Source organism: Carica papaya, chromosome 2 (assembly GCF_054855325.1).
Source record: "Carica papaya isolate Zhongbai chromosome 2, ASM5485532v1, whole genome shotgun sequence".
Lineage (NCBI taxonomy): Eukaryota > Viridiplantae > Streptophyta > Magnoliopsida > Brassicales > Caricaceae > Carica > Carica papaya.
In genome coordinates, this window is record NC_142310.1 from 10,400,001 (window position 1) to 10,421,144 (window position 21,144).

General features: G+C 29.9%; 1 protein-coding gene across 1 annotated transcript; it reads right to left on the minus strand.

The window, feature by feature from the left end:
* Positions 1-3,348: 3,348 nt before the first annotated feature.
* On the minus strand, positions 3,349-15,856 carry LOC110824115 (vacuolar protein sorting-associated protein 24 homolog 1). Its single transcript, XM_022054655.2, has 7 exons — positions 15,219-15,856; positions 7,271-7,543; positions 7,035-7,111; positions 5,702-5,804; positions 4,163-4,284; positions 3,768-3,962; positions 3,349-3,672 (listed from the first exon to the last, which is right to left on the minus strand). Exons 2-7 carry the CDS (start codon positions 7,380-7,382, stop codon positions 3,592-3,594), a joined length of 690 nt encoding a protein of 229 aa, XP_021910347.1. The 5' UTR covers positions 7,383-7,543; positions 15,219-15,856; the 3' UTR covers positions 3,349-3,591.
* Between the last annotated feature and the right edge of the window lie 5,288 nt (positions 15,857-21,144).

Consider the following 21,144-nt stretch of genomic DNA (forward strand, 5'->3'; position numbering starts at 1 on the left):
GCATATGATATCTTACAAATTATGCCAATAAGAATATTGAACAAGTTATTTGGGATATACATTTTTGAGATTTATATAAGTTTGAAGCCGTGTCATATCTTTAATTACCAATTTATTTTGTTTTCTCCATTTTTGTACTAATTAATTCTTTCTTTCTTGAGAAATTTGAATCTGAAAATATATGAAATCACCAAAGATTTAAAAATATTCTTTAAAAAGATTTGAATCTCAATGGCATGGCTGGTAGTAACTAAAAAAATATACGTTAGGCTTAATCAGATAGATATTAAATTAAATCTTTCAATAAATTAGCCAGATATGTATGTATATATATTATAAGTTTTATTTTAAATATTTACATATATATATATCTTCATATTCACCATTGACTAATCTAAACACACCAACATATGCTGCCTTGCAAAGTAATCTGTGTGCTGTACATTTTCATACGATGTACGATAATATATGTATATAAATTCCATGTCATTTAATTCCTTTATTTATAGATAGCTGACTCCTATTCTGGAATAGATCAATTCAAAATTAGGAAATACTTTTCCAGCTAAATATATGATTGTCTACACATTTTGACTAGCTAATTTGAAAATAATACTGCCCAATATTTAAAAAATTTAATGTGTTTATTGTAAAATGTTAAAAATAAAAAAATACCCACAAATAGAAATAAAATTTATTAATAATTAATTATAATACTGCATTTTATGTTTTAAATATATATATTTACAAAATTTACCAAACATTATATTATAATAATTCTAAAGTTGAGGGTGATGTTAGTAAAAATTATTTTAAAGAGATTTTTCAAAAAGGTCACTAATTTTTAACACGTTCCCTCATATATGTGTGTGTGTGTGTGTGTATAATGGACAGCAAAAGCAAAGAAAAAGAAATTACCTTTTTCTTTTGAGCAGTTAGAGTTATGTATTTATTATTATTTTTTTTCAAAGAAGTATTTTTCTCCAAAAAATTGTTGTTTATTTTCTAAAATTTTTTAATTGAAATATATATATATATATGTGTATATAGTTGCTTTCTCAAAATAACAAAATTTGCTTTTAAGAGAAGCAAATAAAAAATATTAATTAGTTATAACGAGTTACATATTAAATACATTCATAATATTTTAGAAAATTAATATCTAACAGTATTTAATAATAAATATAATTGTCAAGTGGGAAGAAAGTTGCGTGCAAGACATATAAGTAGCTTAAAAGCATAATAGTTAAAAGGAGAACCAAATGACGTGGACCCCAGTGCATGCATGACGACTTACACTCCCAGGCTTGTTCTGGACAGACGTCACAGCAGCATTCATTCATCTCCTTCCTACACAAATTTTCTTACGATAATATTTATATTTTAATTTTAGTAATTTTTCTACTAAATAATTTCCACTAAACAAAACTTATCTTCATATAATGATAACATTAGTACACATAATCTCTTCCAAAATAATAATAATAATAATAATTGTATTAAGAACACTAGGAGAATAATAATATAAAGTATATTAAATTAAAGAGAACTATTGCTTATACAAACACTAAAGTCAAAGCTAGACATATTATGACTCCATGAACCACGATTAAGACATCTTAGAGAGAGTAATTTATTTTTTCCTTAAATATTTGTTAATGTCATTTACTTACAAACTACTAACTTATAAATTATATATATATTTTTAAAAATATGTAAATAAATTAATGATTCGTAAAATCATAAATAAAAATAAGCTGAATTTTATAAAAATTTATTATGAATTAAAAAAATATATATAATTTATTTTTAAATCTGAAACAGGTTTACAAAGATTGCTTATACAAGAAATCTTGTTCTTTTAAAAGAATCTCAATCAACAAATTCGTGTAATAAACAAAAATATAAATATAAATATAGACATATATTCACTTCCAATTCATATCTACATGCATTAGTATCTTTATTAATAGATCTCTTGGTTTGGAAAAGAAATATAAGAGGATCAAACTAATTTTTGTTTTTGACTTTTTTTTTAATAAATATTGGTTAATCATACATTTCATTCTAATGTATCATTTGCTTTAAGAAAACATTGGCAGCCTTTTCTGAAAATAATTTGTCATTGAATTTTAGCTAAAACTCTCATTAGCAAATGAGAATACCTTCTTGCAACAATTGCTTTTGAGTGTCGAATAATAGTGGAGAAGGGATAGGGTATTTATATTTATGTTGTAAGTAAAAGTCGACATAATGTAATACTATATATATTTACTCAGTTGAGTTTGTACAAATTTATTCATCTTCGGACCCAATCACAACTCAAACATAATCCTAATTCCTTTTACTTAAATTAAGTATTTTTTTTTTTAATTTTATTTTATAGAATATTGAGAAACTTATAAATTATACAACTCACAAAACCATGTATTTTAAGCTAACCCGAACACCCTGTTGATATGTACATATTATAAAATGTGTGAAAGGCAAGATCTTGAATTACAAGCCACGTATTAAACGACAAGTGTCATTATGAGTTTTTGCATTTACATGTTTACTTTATGTACATATTCATATTTTGGATGATTCACACCCCACATATGAGTATGGCTATAATATATATATATATATATATATATTCAATTTTTGCATATCATAGTATATTTTGGCTGCATATTATTAGTAAAGAAAGGCATAAATGATAAAATCTTTAGGCAGTTGGTTGAAGTTTATAAATAGATGAAAGAAGTAATTAGAAAGCTTCTAGCTTTAGTGACGGCTTAAAAAAGAGAGTACAGACATGTTATGGTTAAGGATAAGCTATACAAATTTAGATATTAAGGAAAGAGTATATATGTATATGTATAGTTGGGTCTGTAATGTTTATTTCAAAAAATTAAATTTAATGCCATATGGAAACACCCCTCCATATGATATGTTTCTTAACACTTCATTTTTTTTTTTTCAAAAAATTTAAAATTAAAACTATCTATTAATAATAAGAAATAAACTTTATTAGCTATTTATATTAGTGACATTCTCAATTTGTTGAATAGAAAATACAACTAAACTATATTAGTTGATTTTAATGATTTGCCGGCAATACTTCAATTTTATACTAATGTTTTATTGTCTAGGTTATTGAGAAACCGAGAGTAACAAATGTTCAAAAAATATGAATGAGACTTTGAAGATATTGAGGAGAACGTAAAAATGGAGAAAGCTTCAAGAACAAAGGGTAAAAAGTTTTGTCAGTTCGTGTGATTAGGGTGATTTGATTTTAAGACCCAGAAAATATTTGTTTTTGCAAGTTGTTAAATTAAAGTTCGGCTTACAAGTACAGGTCTGTACCAGGGGAAAAGCTAATCAATAACTTTCTGAAATCAATAACAATGTTTTCAGCTAAGATATTGCACAAATATAGCTTGTTAGTCTACATAAAATGCTGCTTTCATTATCATACAGGCATTTTTCTTTATCTCATTCTCAATGTTACTTCAGCACTGTTAATCCAACATCGTTGGATATACAAGTTAACATACTCACCCCTTCTCTCATGCAAAGGGAAAAGATAAAACCGAGTAGCGCAAGTTAGGACCTGACTTTCGCAAGTCGGGCCCTTAATTCTTCTAGTTCTTCCTCATCATCAACCCCTTCAGGTATGGCTTCTTGCTGGAGAGTCAAATCAATACACACTCTTTCATCTTGGTCCAAAATCAGTTTAAGAGTAACACCAAATGGAAGCAAACCACTAGATATCAACATACCTCTTGGGCAGGTCCTGCTCTCTGAGCAGGCTGCTTAACTCTTTCCCTCCTGACTGCCTCTGGTAGCTCTGCAGCAGTCTCACCTGCTATTGCAGTCAATACCTTATCAACTTCTTCTTCTATCTCCTCTTCTATATCCTCAGAATCAAGTGCTGTATCAACAGCATCATTCACAAATTCCTCAATTACTCCGGCCTACAAATTACAAATGTGAAAAAGATAGTAGTTGTTTAGTAAAGAATATGTTGATCATTTACTTTTAAAAACCATATTCCAAAAGCTTATTTCCATAATTAGAATTATTGTTTCCAAATCATCTCTCTTCCTGTGCCTTGTGCTCAATATAATATGTAGAAGAGAGATCATCGTCATTTAAAAATTAGTGGTCATGGTACCTTGGTCATTTCTTTACTGAATTCTTGCATTGTGACAGCCACCTCTGGAGCCTTCATGAGATTATTGACGAGTTTCATGACCTCAGCACTTTTGGACAGATGTCCAACTGTACGAGCAATTGCTGCAATAATCAACCAATCTAAGTTGTTGAATAAAATTTGGAAAATTTAAAATATCGAGAAGGATAACTTTAAGAAAAAAACTGTTTAAAGACAAGTTATCCATCTGAAAATAACCAAAAGTAGTACTATTTACAGAATATTTGGTTTGCTAAATGGAGTGAGAATCAAATAGAATAAGTATTACAATGGAAAATGGTCATATTAAAGTTACTTGGCATAATGGAATAAGAATCTTTTACTGTTTGTTTGGCATATTGGAACTAAGATTAATATGCTAAAAGACCCCAACATATTATATTACTTTCTATGTTCACTTTCTAATAGAATATAATTATAATTTTAAAATATATGCTAGAAAACATGTATTTCCAATCATTTATAATTGTATAAAAATATTTACTGGAATTATTAAAATATCGTAGAAGTAATAAATATAAAATTATTTCTCAAAATTTTAGAGCTTATTTTAAAATATTAATTAAAAAACAAAATTATCAAAAGAAAGAGGGAAAAACAAATAATGGTAGCATCTCTTGGCCAGAGTTGCTAGCATCAAATGCCAAGCCCAGCTAGCACGCTGGTCAGCAATGCTGATGCCACATGCCATGGGTGCCATCACTGCTTGGTCAAGATTGGTGGCATGGCATGACCTATCATACAATGCCTCTAGGTTGATCACTTTGCATTATCATAGGAGACCAACTAATCACCTATCAAGCCAGAAGTCATCAAGCATCATGTCAAATTATGGACCACATGTAATTGCTTAGCCAATCACTACATCTGCAACAGACATTCGGCCGTCTCCACCAATAGCTTAGAGCACTCTACCAAAGAATTCTTTCCCCTTGATAAGTTATTCAACAACTGGGATACTTCTATTGTTCCAAACAACTACTGCCTATATTCAATGACACTTGTACGAATTCACCTCTTTATTTAGTCCCTTGTTTCTTAAGGTTCATCGCTACAATATCCTTGTTGAAGCCATGAATAATCCAAATACTGATTTTCGTCATTCATATTTGGAACATAATGTATAGTCATTCCCTTCTACTAAGAGGTCTTGTTGATTAAAAAAATAGAAAAGCACCCTTCGTCCTATATTCAGCAGCTTCTATATTTTCTCCCGTCCTGAACCATCGATATAACACAAAGAAGAAAAACTGCAATACCTCCCTGTCAATCTTTTTGAGCACAAACAAGAATGTCAAACTGATGTAATTAATTTTATTCTTTTGTTTGATTCTCCTTTGGGAATTTCTCCTAGCATGAAAGAATAGGCTGTTACACTTCCAGAATGTAGTCATTCCATATTAAAGATAGGTGCTCGCAAGTTCACAAGTAGGACTTACAATAAATGCATGGTAATATAGGAAAAGGTAGTCAATAAACATAGATAATGAAGCATCATACCAACACTTTCTCCAAGGTGCATTGATATTGAATTCAGTTGTGCCTTATTTTCATGAAGACGATTAACTGTTTTTCTTGACTGCACAATTTCTTTAGCAAGTGCCTGAAATAGATTACAGAACAAGAGAAATGAATCAAAGAGGTAAGAAAAGAAGGCTCAAATCTTTTTCTTCTCTTTCCTATCTTATTATGAAAATAAGAACCACATTACCAATCCCCTATGATATTATTTAGAATATAGATGCATTCATTCCCTGTCCAATGTGCTAGATTACTCTAGTCAAATGCAAATTTGAGCCATGTGCATCTTGTTGGTTTGAATTTTTTTAGATAGAATGTGTTTGAATAACCAAACTTTAGTAAAGGAGTGCTGTTTCATCTGAACTACTTGGCCTTATTTCTTTGACTTTAACCCCTCAGTAAAGAAAACAAATACAACATAATTACCTGACATTCATTTGATTGTAATTGTGGAGATTAGACCATAATAGTCAATATGCAAGCTATAAGCTAATACTTAGAACAAAGTAAACTAAAGGAGAATGATATTAGACAACAGTCACAATCTACAACTATTAGATGTAAGGATAGGAAAATGATATTCCTAAATAACTGGCCATATTTCAAAGGAGAGGTGATTGCGAAAGAATACTGAAGCATAAAAAACCCAGGTCTTTTCCCCTTTCAGTCCGTGTCTCTTGATGGAGAATCCCTATGAACGTGTCTTCCCTTTTCCTACCTCTGCCCCATTCTGAGTTTCTAATCAGAAATCAGTAAGACTAGACCTTTGCATTGGTTTGTGGCTCACTAACACCAAAAATCGCTCATCATGTAGTATTATTGTTCTTAAAAAATTACAAATTAAATGAAGCACCCAAGTCTGTTTATTATGTATAACTAAACAAAAAATAGTAAACAACTAAAAGCAGATCAAAAAATTAAAACAGAATTCAACATGCTTCACATAAGACTTAAAGCATGCCAATTCCGTTTCCAAACAACACCTCTAGCAACCATCTTAACCTAATTCACGATAGCTATTCAGAGAAACAAAATTAAACTTTCACCTAGTATACAAGCACTAACGAGTATCCATGACAATTTCATGAAAATAATTCACTTAATCTTCTAGTTGAGGAGATTAAAACTTAATCACAAATTTCGCTCATACTCTCTAACATCTAGTTCATGTGGTTGAAATCAAGTAACGGTAAAGCATGGTGAAATTTCAAAATAAGTTAAAAGAAACGGAAATTCAATCGAGGTACCTGAAAGAAAATCTCAGCAATTAGTTAACCAGAAAAAATACCAGACCTAACAATTGATATGATACCTTGGCAGAGCCCATGTCGTTTCTCTTGGCAGCATCCTTAATAGCTTTCTGTACGTTTCTTTCTTCTCTCTGGATATCTGAACAAAACCATCAAATAGAAACGTAAATCAAGCATATCTGTCATATACTTCTCCGGATTACTCACAAACATAGATTTCTTTACCCAAAAAAAAAAAAAAAAAACCAAATAGGTTTTGATGAAAAGGAGAAACTAAAAACAAAATAGATGAAATTACCTCGGATCTGGCGTTCAATGTTGCGGCACTCTTGGCGAAGTCTACGCTGCCAATCTCTCAGCTGCTGTTGTGGGTTTGGCTTTGGCTTTATGATATTCATCACCTTCTCCATCTCTCTTTCTCTGTGTTTTAAACCCTATAGATGGACAAAGACAACTACTTTTCTACAGAAGATGATCCCAGTTTTGGTTGATTGAATGATGAAAATCTTTTTTCCCTTGAGAATGGATTGATGATCGGATATGAGTTTGATGGTTTTTGATATTTCAGGACCTGAAGCAAAGAGAAGGACGCTGTTAACCGGGTCAAGTCTTCGTTTTTCCTTCTTCTTTTGGGGTGGTACTGTTCATTTGGGCCAATGCAGCAACCCAAATGTCTGCCCATCTTTTTCTCTTTTTGAGTTTTTATTTTTAAAATTTCAACAAATTATTGCATTTCAAATTGGGTACTTTCTTTCTACCATTTTCCTAAATTTAATTTTATGTGTGATATATATTTTTTTAAATTTTAAATGAATTATTATTAGAAATGAATTTTTCAAATTTCGTATTTATCTTGTATCAAGAGAGATGAATAATATGACTTTGTAAATGGCCTATTCATACTAGGTTTTGCAACCTTTAGATTTTTCATGTACTCTTTAATTGTGTGGTCTTGTTTTCGCATATGTTGGTGCTAACTGCTTATGCACTCGTTAGTTTGGTATCTATTAGAAGAAACACAACCATAAAAAAACTGCCATACTTTTTTTCTAAGTGCTTGTCAGCTTAAGTAATATCTTTGCTATATATTATTTCATGTATCACTTTTTATCAATTTATGATCTTTTACGTATCCTAACTTCTTTGTATGCATTAGAAAATTTTGGCCAAAATTATTATGACTTCAACACAATATTATTACTTTTAGGTGTCTGGATAGTGAATCGCTTATGGTGTTAGGTCTCCTTGGAGGAGTCTCGAGCATCTTTATAATTTTGCTCTCATGTTATCATATTCTTCCATTTATTGTTTGCACCAAATATTTTGTTATTAGCTATTGAGGTCAACCAATCTTTGCATTGTATTTTTCTAATAATAATTTATATACCTTGTAAAAATAAAAGGACAAAATGTATGCTTAAATTAAATTTAAATCTCTATTGTACATGAGTTTTACAATGTGACAATCCGAACTCCCATCCAGAGTTCTGACCGTACGCACACCATATCATGATAAAATAATCTATAGTAATACTTCAAGCAACAATTTTAAAATAACAAAAAGTATATCCCTTACATATTTAGCTTAAACTACCCAATATCTGTAAGACATGTCTAAACTTTAAAGTAAATACTTACTAAAACTAAATGATTAACATTAAGTACTATTCGAATTAAAATAAAAATTGAACGATCTCCTAGTAAGTTTTTCACTATTCAAGAGCGGTGTTCTAAATATTCTGATTTAGAAGAAATGAATAATAAATAGGGTGAGTTTAATATGCTCAGTAAGTATGTAAGTAACCAACAAATAATAGGATAATTTGTCCAAATTAGTAGAAAACATAAAATTGTCATCAGAGATGGTTCAAAATACTTTTCTTTAATTTAAAAAATACATAATATCTATACCCTAATCCATTAACTAAATCTTACAAATCAGTTTATTTAGTAAACATTCAGAATTTATTATTTTAGTATCATAACTTAGGGCATAAATAATGCAATAAATAGGATCATTTAGTACTCAGTATCACTATGTAGACAGTAAGCAGTTCAGTAGATACTAATTTAGTGTTTTAGTATCATAAACGTTACACACGACTTCTTATTAATTCATATCGGCTTATATCCTATAAAATAATATCACCACGCGATGCCATTTTTGCCGGTATCAATGAGAGTAGTAAAGATCTCCTCTACCACATGAATACGTTATAGTTCAGTTCAAAGTTTATAGTTTGTAGTACACAGTATTCAATTCACAATTCTTATTACTTCGCCACGCTGGCTAAAAGCGTATCCACGGATACGATTCACCACAGTCACACACCAAAAGGCTACATACACACCCACCCCTTGGTGATATAAGTTAAATGAGTTTTTAAATCTTTTGTTGTCTATTTATTTATTTTAACTCACTAATAAATTTTCTAATTTTTATCATTTAATACATTATATACCTATAACACATATATGGTAACCATTCATCACCCTAGATTCTTCTACGTATTCGTAATATACTCCCAATTATATATCAACCAATACATCTATGAATTCAGTTATAAAAAAAAAAATTCATCAGCAATTTCAGTAGTAAACATAAATAAGAACACAATAATCAGTAGTAAAATTTCGTCGAAATCATGTGCCTAATTATAATTATTAAACGTCACAGTTTTTAATATCTTAAAAAGATTAAACTATATTTGTAAGCATTTACATACTTACCTGATTTTCGTTCGCAGATCTACTTTGTAGAAAAGTTCTCGAGTGCTAAATATCATGCGTAACCACCGAAAAGATGCGTTGTTGCATGCCTCCACACTATGTCACCGAAGCGTACACGCGTTGTTGCTAGAAATCATCACGCACCGTCAGAAACTGTCACACGCTACCATTGGACCACCGCGTGGCGTCACAAATCAATCGAAACATGTCGCAGAATGCACCGCACGCTTAGATCTACTGCAGATCAAGTGAAATTGCACCGAAAAATGTTGCGGATGCGTAAAATCATGCTTTGATCGCTGTACTTTGATCTGCTTCCTTGGCGTTACTCCACCACGTGCAGTTCCTCTTCCTCCCTCCCTATTTTTGCTTCGTCGTAGATCAAGAATGATCTGGGCGTGTCACCACCGCTGCTATCTTCTCTATTTCTTATCTTCTTCTTATTCTTCATTCCTTCCCTCTCTCTCTTTCTTTCTCTCTCTCTCTCTCTCTCTCTCTCTCTTTTTTCTATCTTTCTCTCTCTTTACCCAATTCATCACTCTTTCCTGCCTTTCTTTTCCTCTTATAAGCGAAAATAAGAAAACTCCTCGACACCTCGCCTCCTTATTCTCTGGTGAGTTTCAGAGGCGTGTACGCCTCATCATCTTCTTCTTGTTGAGGCTTGTTTGCCTCTGCAACTTTCCCATTTTTTTTTTTCTTTATTGTTATCAAAACAATGTCTTTTTGACCTTTCCTACTTTTAAGGGTTGGATTTTAATTTTTCTTTGGCCAGGGTGTTATAATATCTCTCACTTTTAAAATAAATTTGGTCCTCCAAATTTGCAGTGACCAGGTGGTTTAAAGATACCCTTATTCATTTCCAAGTTTCCTCTTCAACCTAATAGTTTTGTTATAATATTTTTACTGGTGGAATCTCTTTAGTTCATAGTCAGTTCTTTTATAACTCTCATAAGTAAGGTACAGTTGCTAAGAGTTTGTCTTATAAATTCATTTTTTGTTTTGTTTTTGTTTTTGGATATTTACTCTAACTAAAAAGAATGTCATCTAGGGCTATAGTGATCCTCAATGTTCACTAACGTTCCCCAATTTTACATGTCTGAATTAAATTATCATTCTTCAACTTTTGAGAACTTAATATGTGGTTACTTGGAACATACCATCTATTGGATTTATAGAAGGTATTAATACTGAAACATTCGTGTCATCCCTAAGAACTTAGGATTTCATAACTTCTGAATCTTGGCTTGTGAATTTTGAAAGGTGTTATAATTTTCAAGACTTTTTTCCTTCTATATTTGTTGACTTGATGTCTACTTAGATTATCCTTTAACTAACTCGTATAGTTTCTCTAATTTCGTCAAAGATTAAAAATTCCTAATATACTCCTCATTCTCTATTCTTCACAAGGATGAGGTTTTAATTACATGAATACCCCAACACTATGGTATGTTTACCTTCCCTCAAATTTTCTCTGTCTTGAGTGAAAATCATTTGTTATCTAATTTCTGAAAATTACCTTTGAAAATTTTTAAAATATTTTATTACCGAAACTTCCTCCTCTTTACTCAATGGGTCTGGTGCCTAACTAAGTTACTCTTAGTTGAGTCAAATTGTACTTCTACCCCATCAAGTTTTGAATTACTTTTAAGGCATCTCAATACTTGACTAGATTCTTCTTCTTAAAGTCCTTTTAAGTAAACAATTATAAAATTCATGCTCTTACTGAAATTTATTAGGAGTATTTGATGGAGGGATCATATATGGCCTAGCTAAAATTGATAATATTCTCTACCTATTCCATTCCTTTTATTATGGTTAAGTACTATACCTTTCGCTTCTTAATGTTGTAAGTGATTATTCTTACGTATGACATTAAGATCTGACTCGTGGGTTTATCATACTCGTATTTAGTCATTGTGACTTGAAAAATATTTCTTCATATGTTAAATTTTTAATTTGAGAGTCTTTACTTTGAAGATACATCTTAATAAGCAAACAATATATGAGGGTTATTCACACTGATGGTTTTATTATTAGAAAATATTATCACAACTAATGGCTAATGAAGATTTGGTTGGGTTAATTTTGGTTATCTGAATTTACTATTTGCCATACTATGTTTAGAAATTTTACTTTTAGGAAAGTTGGTTTGTAGTATCCTGATTGAATGTTGATCTTGTAAGATATTGGATTTATAGTTGTTTTCTCTTTTTTTTTTCATGATTTGCCATAATCACAAAACATACTTTTATTAATAGTTGAGAAAATTTAAGTTCTTTTCTAGATGAGAGAGGATGGAGGTTAGATATTTTCATATTGGAGCAGTCTGTAGTAGTATGGTTGATCATAGGCCTTCTATTATGCCTAGTACACTTATAGTGATTCTTAGATGGTTTAGAGAGAAATCTTTCATGTGTGGTGGTTTATGGATCCCTATCACATTTCTACTACGCCACTCTGAATAGTGTTTACCTTGAAAGTTTATCTGGGTATATTGCATCATTTTTGTGTTACACTTGGCATAAAGGAATTATATTCTAAGTTATTATTAACAATTTTTTGTTAAATCGTGTCTTTAGGATATCCTCTTCTCTTATGAAAATTTAATCTAGAAGGGAAAAGACTTTCAGAAAGAAGAGTTCTAATTATGTATACTCTCATCATCTTATACAAAAGTTTTTTGTCCATCAAGCATATGATGATTTAATGCTTAAGGGTTTTTGAAGTAGCATTAAAACTCCTATATGACATCTAAGTAAAGATTGGGAATGGTTAGGATATTCATTCTTCTTAAACAAGATTCATAAGAAATTCTATATTTTATAATAATTATTTAGCCTCCCAAAATGCTTTTTTTTTAGTCTACTTGTTTTAAGATTTCTTTCCTTCTGGGTCTCTAGTGAATTTAAGAAACGCTCTTCCATCTCGTAAGAAATTAATTAGAGCTAAATTACCAACTGACTAAAATGTCCCCACTAATGGTTATTGCTAAAAATAACAATATTGAAGCATTAAGAACCTAAGTATTTGCAAAAACATAGATAGGGGAAATATGAGGCTAAATGCTTTCTCAATTTGGGAGAATATCTTATATGATGAAAACTCGAATAATATCCACTTGATAAGTAAATTAAGTAAATAGGTTGCGTCAAAGCCCTCTAAAATAAAATAATGGTCCAGACCTCTAACTCTCTATTATGTCATAATTTTGATGTAGACCATGAAGTTATCAGCAATAACAAACTCTTTGGTCCTCTAGTTCACAACATATCAAGTTTATAACTAGTAGCACTAATTATAATCTTACATTTAATATCTATATGCAAACCAGAAATTGGTTGGATGATTGGATATGGTTAGTTAGGAAGGATAAGAATCATCGTAAATAACTATAAAGAACAACAGATGTATCAGTAAACATTAATAAAGAAAACTTGAAAGACATGATTCAACAATAGAGTAGATAACATAATTGTCTTAAGCAAATGTAATGGTAATAAATGCTCTAGCCTAAATGTCTTGTATTGGTTCGAAAGTGCATCTAAACAAGTCCTCAAACTATAACTCAAATTACCTCTTTAAACACATTGTCACATTGTTAAAAAGAAATGGTTGAGAAAATATCAACATTGTCCAAAAACTAGACACTTCCTAAGGTGAAGGTAGTTGGCCTCAAGGATGAGAGAAGGTTCTTATCCCTTCAACTTTTAGAATATTACAGTAATTATCTGATTATATAAAAAAACTCTTTTAAGATGCATTTATTTAGGATTTTCCTCCATTTAGGAGAATTTTCTCTCACCAAAAGTTATTCTCCCATTCGAGGGATTTCTTCTCACTTTGGGGAATCTTCCTCTTCTAAAACTCATTTCCCAACTAGAGGGAAATTTGTAGTCTTCCCTAAAAATTTATCTACTTGCTCCTAGTAGGTAATCTCTTCGGTAATATTTAAGTTTTTTATGGTTTCATATAATATGATAGATTAAGGTTGTTGCTTATTCCCATCTCTAGTTGGCTTTGGAGTGAAGCCCTAATTCTTTGATCTCTAAATTTATTACATTCCAACCCTTGTAACTTCTACTTTTTTAGGCTTTTGGAACTATAATCATACTTCTTCAAACCCACAGATGTTCTAGAGGAAGTTCTAAAATATCTCTTAAGGTGTGTATTACCTAATTTCTTTAGACTCTAAATCTAATAAGAATCCTGAACCTCATGATAAAAAGGATGGTTCCGAGGAACGTGAGCTCTGATACCAATTGTGATAGCCCCAAACTCTCATCCATAGTTCTGATCATACGCACACTATATCATAATAAAATAATTTATAATAATACTTCGCGCAGTAAATTTTAAAATAATAAAAAGTACATTCTTTGTATACTTAACTCAAAATATCTAGTAAACTCTAAAACAAATAATCACTAAAAATAAAATGATTAACATTAAGTACTATTCAAATGAAAATAAAAATTAAACAATCTCCTAGTAAGTCTTTCACTGTTCAGGAGCGAGATTCTAAATATCCTGATTTAGAATATATGAATAATGAATAGAGTGAGCTTAATATGCTTTGCAAACATGTAAGTAACATATAAATAATAGGATAATCTGTCCAAGTTGGTAGAAAATATAAAACTGCCGACGGAGATAGTTCAAAATACTTTTCTCTTTAATTCAGAAAACACGTATTATCTACATCCTAATTTATTAACAAAACCTTACAAATCAGTTTATTTAGTTAACATTCAGAATTCATTATTTCGGTACCATAATTTAGGGTAAAAACAGTGCAATAAATAATATTATTTAGTATTCAGTATCACAATATAGACAGTAAGCAGTTCAGTAGATACTAATTCAATGTTTCAGTATTATAAACGTTACACACGACTTTCTATTCATTCCTATCAATTTATATCCTATAAAATAGTTTTACCGCGCGATGCCATTTCCGTCAGTATCAATGAGAGCAGTAAGGATCCCTCTACCATGTAAATACGTTACAGTTTACAGTTTGCAGTACACAGTATTCAGTTTACAGTTCTGATCATTTTGCCATGTTTGGCTAAAGCCATATCCACGAGTAGGGTTCACCACAATCACACACCAAAAGACTACACACCCACCCACCCCTCAATGATATCACTTAAATGAGTTTTTAAATCTTTTATTGTCTATTTATTTATTTTAACTCATTAATAAATTTTCTAATTTTTATCATTTAATATATTCTATACCTATAACACACATACGGTAACCATTTATCACCTTAAATTCTTCTAAATATTCTTAATATACTTCCAATTACATATCAACTAGTACATTTACGAATTCAGTTACCAAAATATAGCAAAGTAATCCATCAGCAATTTTAGTAGTAAATATAAATAAGAATACAATAATTAGTAGTAAAATCTCGTCGTAATCATATGTCTAATTATTAATTATTAAATGTCATAATTTTTAATATTTTAAAAAGATTAAACTATATTAATAAATACTTACGCACTTACCTAATTTTCATTCGCATAAGAGTTCCCGAATGCCAAATACAATTGTGCGTAACCATCGAAAAGACGCGTCGTTGCACACCTCCACACGATGTCACCAGAGCGTACACGCACTGCTGCCAGAAATTGTCACGCACTATTGGAAACTGTCATGCACTGCCACTAGAAATCATCACGCGCCGCAGTCAGACCATTGCGTGTTGCCATGAGCAGATCGAAACACGTCGTAGAATACACCAAACATTCAGATCTGATGCAAATAAAGTGTAATCGTGCCAAAAAATGGTGCAGATGCATAAAATCGCACTTTGGCTATCGCGCTCCAATCTCCTTCTCTAGCATTACTCTGACGCGCGCAACTCCTCTTCCTCTCTCCCTATTTTTGCTTTATCGCCGGTCGGGAATGATATGGGCGTGCCACTGCCGCTGCCATCTTCTCTTTCTTCTTACTCTCTCTCTCTCTCGTTCTCTCTTTTTCTACCTTTCTTTTTACCCAATCCATCACTCTTTCCCGCCTCTTTCTTCCTCTAATAAGCAAAAACAAAAATACTCCTCCATGCCTTGCCTCACCTCCTCCTTTTGCGGCAAGTTTCAGAGGCGTGTACGCCTCATCTTCTTCTTTTTGCAGAGGCCTGTTCGCCTCTGCAACTCCCCTATTTTTTTTTTTCTTTCTTGTCATCAAAATGACGTCGTTTTGATGCTCTCAAAACAACATCGTTTTCACCTCCTTTTCCTTTTCTTTTCTTCATGTTAAAGTGATGTCGTTTTGACATTTCATGCTTTTAAGAAATAGATGGATTGGGTTTTAATTTTTCTTGGACCAGGGTGTTACATACAAACTTTATTTGACGTATATATAAATTAATTGAATAAAGTAGACTATATTAGTGGGAGGAACATATGAATTGAGTAGGAAGGTGTAAAAATTTACAACCCAATAAACTTAGACTATTTGTTTATATTTGTTATTTTTTTTTTTACTAAAACTGAACTAATCAGGTCGATTTGCAGATATTTTCTTTTGTCATTTTGGGATAGGTTGAGTTTAGTTTTTAAGTTACAAAAAACTTGTCGCACCTTACTTGATTTTGTGTGTTTGTGCACTATAATATTATATTTTTAAAAATTTAATTAAAGTTATAAAATATATATGCTTAAAAAAATCAGAATCCTAACCCATTACTTGTATTCATTTTCACTTTTTGTCTCTTATTTTTTTTTGCCATTGTCATTAATCTTTTTTTAAGTCTTCTCATTGTTATCGTTTGAGATTCATCATGTTGTCGACATTTTAAATGGTGAATGTGTTAGTTTAGATATGTTTTTGAATGATCTTGTCACTCAACATATATTATTTTTATGCCTTGCTGATGCTTTTTATTATATTCGTTTATACTACCATTAAATTAAAACACATTATATTTTCTTATGTAAGTCACCATTCTAGTCAATAACAATTTACTATCCAATGACACTCAGATTAAAGCACATGATATTCTCTTATACAAGTAACTCTTCTAGTCAATAACAATTTGGAAGCTGTTAAGAGGTTTAGTTTTGCTCTCTTCTTTATTAGGCTATACTTAGTTTAGGTTTTACTAGAGTAGGATGTTGGTTTTAACATAAAATCTGCACTAAGTAAATTAAATGACATTATGAACTTGTCCCACATCAGGAATGACTTTAGAGTTTTTAAGCTTGTAAAAGTTGATTTTGGATTTCACATAACCTACCTCTAATCGTGCACGTTCTTACTCTTAGAATTGAGGAATGCGATACAACAATGAATTTGTATTTATTTAATTTATGGTCAGATTTCAAGAAACTCGCCTTTTTAACTTATCAATTATCATCCCTATAACTAGAGCAGAAGTTCATTTGATTTGCTTTCTATTTTGCTTTTGCTTATCAAATTATCAGTTACCTTATTGATCATTAAATTCTTTAATTTTTTGTAAGGATAATAAAGATAGTCTTTATAAAGCTAGATATATGATTATGGATAAAGGGTGCCATCTAAATTCTTAATATTGAAAAATAATATAGAATTTAATAATCAATAAAGATATAAAAAATAAAAATTGAGATAAAATGATTATATAAAAATAACCAGACATATTATTAATCAATAAAAGTTTCCCGAGTACATGAGAGAATAATTTCTTTACGAAATGGTTTGACACAAATGGGTCTTAATACATTCATATGTGCACTCCCCAGTTTGAGCATCAGATTTCTAGCCCAGTCCAGCCCAGCCCAGCCCAGCCCACTGCTTATACATATGCATATACATATACATATATCTACACACACACACACATAGTTACTATATGAAGGAATATTAATGGTATGTGCTAAATTGCTTTCATTTAATATGGTTTGATTATTAATTGAAAGTGTCGGTAAGGCAGCCTTTTCCTTTCTTTCAATTTGACTCGAGAGATCATGGATTGTCTATTAAAATCATCACGTACTCATTTCCACACCGCCCTACTCTTTGAAAATTTTCCATTCATTTATTATTACAACATAAATTTCTTCACAAATATTCTCAACTTGCACACTTAATTAAATTTCAAATTTATATTTTTTTAATAATTAATTTCAGAAAAAAACTAAAATAATATATATTATAATTTAAACTCAATTATATTATATATAGCTGTGGAAATTATTATGAAAATTATTATTAGCCCCTGTTGTTTTATAATAATACAATTAAATGTAATTAAATATTAGAATAAGGTGTTATTTTCTTGGGGGTCCAGAGAATCTGTCAAAACGACCGTACATCTTTTGCTCAACTATTATTTTCCTCTTATGATACTTAACTAACCTTGGACTTCTTGCACGCAATAATTTTGAGCCACCTTTCAATATATATATATATATATATATATATAACTCATTATAATATAAGAAGCTGTACATTAAGCATCATGTATATATGAAGCGTATTTGTGAGTGTATATTTAGGCACGTATAATTGAGTTGTATATTAATATATGTACATGTGTATATATATCCAGAACTTATTGACTGTTTGGTCCAATTTTTTTTTTTTTTTTTTTGGTCTAAAAAAGTAGCAGTTTGACCGAGGATCATAACAGAAGTATTATAAAACAAAAGTTAAATTTATTTTTGACTCTAAATAAAAATATAGTTAAAAGCTAAGATAATATGTTTTCTTAATTATTTTAATATTAACTATTAATTTTTATAATATAATTAATTAAATATAATGTCATATTTTATTTTAAAAATAAGCTCCATTAATAGGTTATCCCAACTAAACAAATTCTTGATATCCTACTATTTGTTGGTTTATAATTATTTGATAGATGAATAATCTAAACTAAGTACTTCAAGTTGATTCTTGGAGCTTAATAAATTAATTAGCTCATATATATATATATATATATATATATATATATTTTAATGCTGAGTTCCAACGTTCTAGAGAGGATATATTTGTAATAATATATACACATACGCATACACAACAATAAAAAAATTTTGGGACTTAATTATATATGTATATTAAACTAACTATAATCTCATTTGTCATTAAGCTTGTCTTTTCTAAAACTTTAATTTCTTGATCTTATCCATATCATTACAAACAAATTGTAATCATGCATGATCTCTGATGAAGTGATATGTTGCATCACTTCGATCATCGTTATAATTTCTATCCACATATTTCGCTAGCACTCAATCATATATACATACATGTATATATATATATAATATTAACTTAATCAGTTGGACATATCCAAAATATATAATATGATATTAATACATCCATTTTGTCAAAAGTATAATGCCATGATGATAAAGCTTAATTGTCTATATTTATAACACCTTGTTAGTGAATAATATAGTAGTACTTTAAATTTACAAGTTTAAAAAAATTACAAGATTGTTAATTTATAACACCTTGTTAAATAGGTAAACACTAATTTTGGAATAAATAGATGATGGTTTCAAATAAGTTATATAAGTCAAAAACATTTACTAACTTACTTAACAATTTAATATATGATTTACATATTTTGTTGCAAAGAAGAAAATTCCTCCTCCTAACTAGAACTCAATTTCATGCCCTACTTTTGTAACATGCTCTGCTTCAAATCTCTACTTTGGCTCAATTTCTATTTTTTTTAGCACAATTATACCACTAAGTTCCCACCTAACTTATGTTCATGATATCACTTGATCTCCAATCTTGGTTGTGATTAATTTAAAATTGTAGTAAATATATATTACATAAAGTTTAATTATTACACCGTAAATAGTGGCATATATATGCTTGAAAGTACGAAAAAAAGAATTTAGAAATTTTCAAGTTCTCTCCTATTTCTTTTATCTTTAAAAATAGGATTCGGTAACTCATGGTGGTTTACTACCGTCTTCTTTTCTGGTTTCTTTATAGAGCTCATGGTGATTCAATAAAGGCCGACTTCTTTTTTTTTTTTTTTTTTTCTTTTGTAGTTTAGAAGAACAATAAACTTTCAACGCTTGAAAGATTTACTATCCAAAATTTCTTTTGATATTCAGCTGTTTTAATTCCTATTTAATTTGTGTGAAGAAAAAGATACTAGAATCTTGGGAAAAGAAAGTATCCTTATAATTTTGAATTTGAAGTTTATTTAAGGTACTAAATCATCTTGTGTGGACTTAGTTCTTTACTTACTTTCTACTTTAACAAGTTTATTTGCTGGAAAGTATTTGAGAAACATAAAAGTCATGGCCAATACATAATAAGGCTGCAAGGCATTTGGCTATCCAGATGTCAAAAAGTGACGAAGGAGATTTATGTTGGATAAATATACTAATCATAATATAATACAATAGAAATACTTTCAAACAAGACATATATAAAAACACCGTACAACTCGAACTTAAAATCTCTAATGATAGCTATATTATTTTATTTATGAAAGAAAACATACATATTTCTCCACATGTATATAATGATATTTTTTTAACACTATAATTAATGCATTTAATTTTACTTATTATATCTTAAATATATACTTTCAATTCTATCCATCTAATTTACTCTCTAAATTTAGAAAAAAATAAGATTGATTATATTGTTATCTTTTTCCTAATTTCTTCACATTTACTGCTTTTTTTTTCATTGATTATTATCTTGTTTTTTTTGTCTGTATAGAATTTTTAACATGTATGTAATTATTAAAAAAAACATAAGGGGCTAGAAAGCCAGAAGATAAAAAGGTGGTATTACATATTCTAAGACCTTTCTCGTGCTTTGAATTGTTTTTATAATGAAATACAATGTAAATGCGTTGCGAAGTTGTTGGTCAAAAATTGTATGCATGTGATAAGCATCATGCCTAGACATTTTGGTACGTAATAAAAAAAGATCCTTCAAATTGTCGGCCAAGAGGACCCCCATGCATTCATTCACGTAGGTCATGGCCGGCATTCAGCAAAATTCCAACCCTAGCTTTCGTCTCCCTTCACCATCTCCTTTGTTTATTCCACAAAAGACAATTTTTGTTATTGTTTATGAAAAAAATATGGCTTTGATAGCTACCTTCTACCAAATTAAATGTGTCAATTGAAAATGATTTATCTAAGTCCCTTTATATTCATATTTATATGCGGGTATATGATAATTAGGAATTAATTATACATATCACCTACGTATATGATGTTGAATAATTATAAAATATTCTAAAAATACGGTTGAATTGACAGAACTAGTAAATATAATTCATATATTTAAAATTTTGTTTTTATATTTTTTAAACATAAATTTAAAATCAATTTATTTTATTTATGGAATTATCATCTCGTCTTACCATATAGCAATGCACTACAAATCACATGCACCCATATGATAATTAACAAAAGTTTCCCACGTAAGAACTCTACTAATTAAAGATGTAATAATAAA

Excerpts from the sequence above, each read along its gene's own strand:
- LOC110824115 (XM_022054655.2), bottom strand. The coding sequence starts at position 7,382 with ATGGAGAAGGTGATGAATATCATAAAGCCAAAGCCAAACCCACAACAG. Across the intron at positions 5,805-7,034 it reads ACGACATGGGCTCTGCCAAG|GCACTTGCTAAAGAAATTGT; the intron begins GTATCATATCAA and ends AATCTATTTCAG. Across the intron at positions 4,285-5,701 it reads GCACCTTGGAGAAAGTGTTG|CAATTGCTCGTACAGTTGGA; the intron begins GTATGATGCTTC and ends TGATTATTGCAG.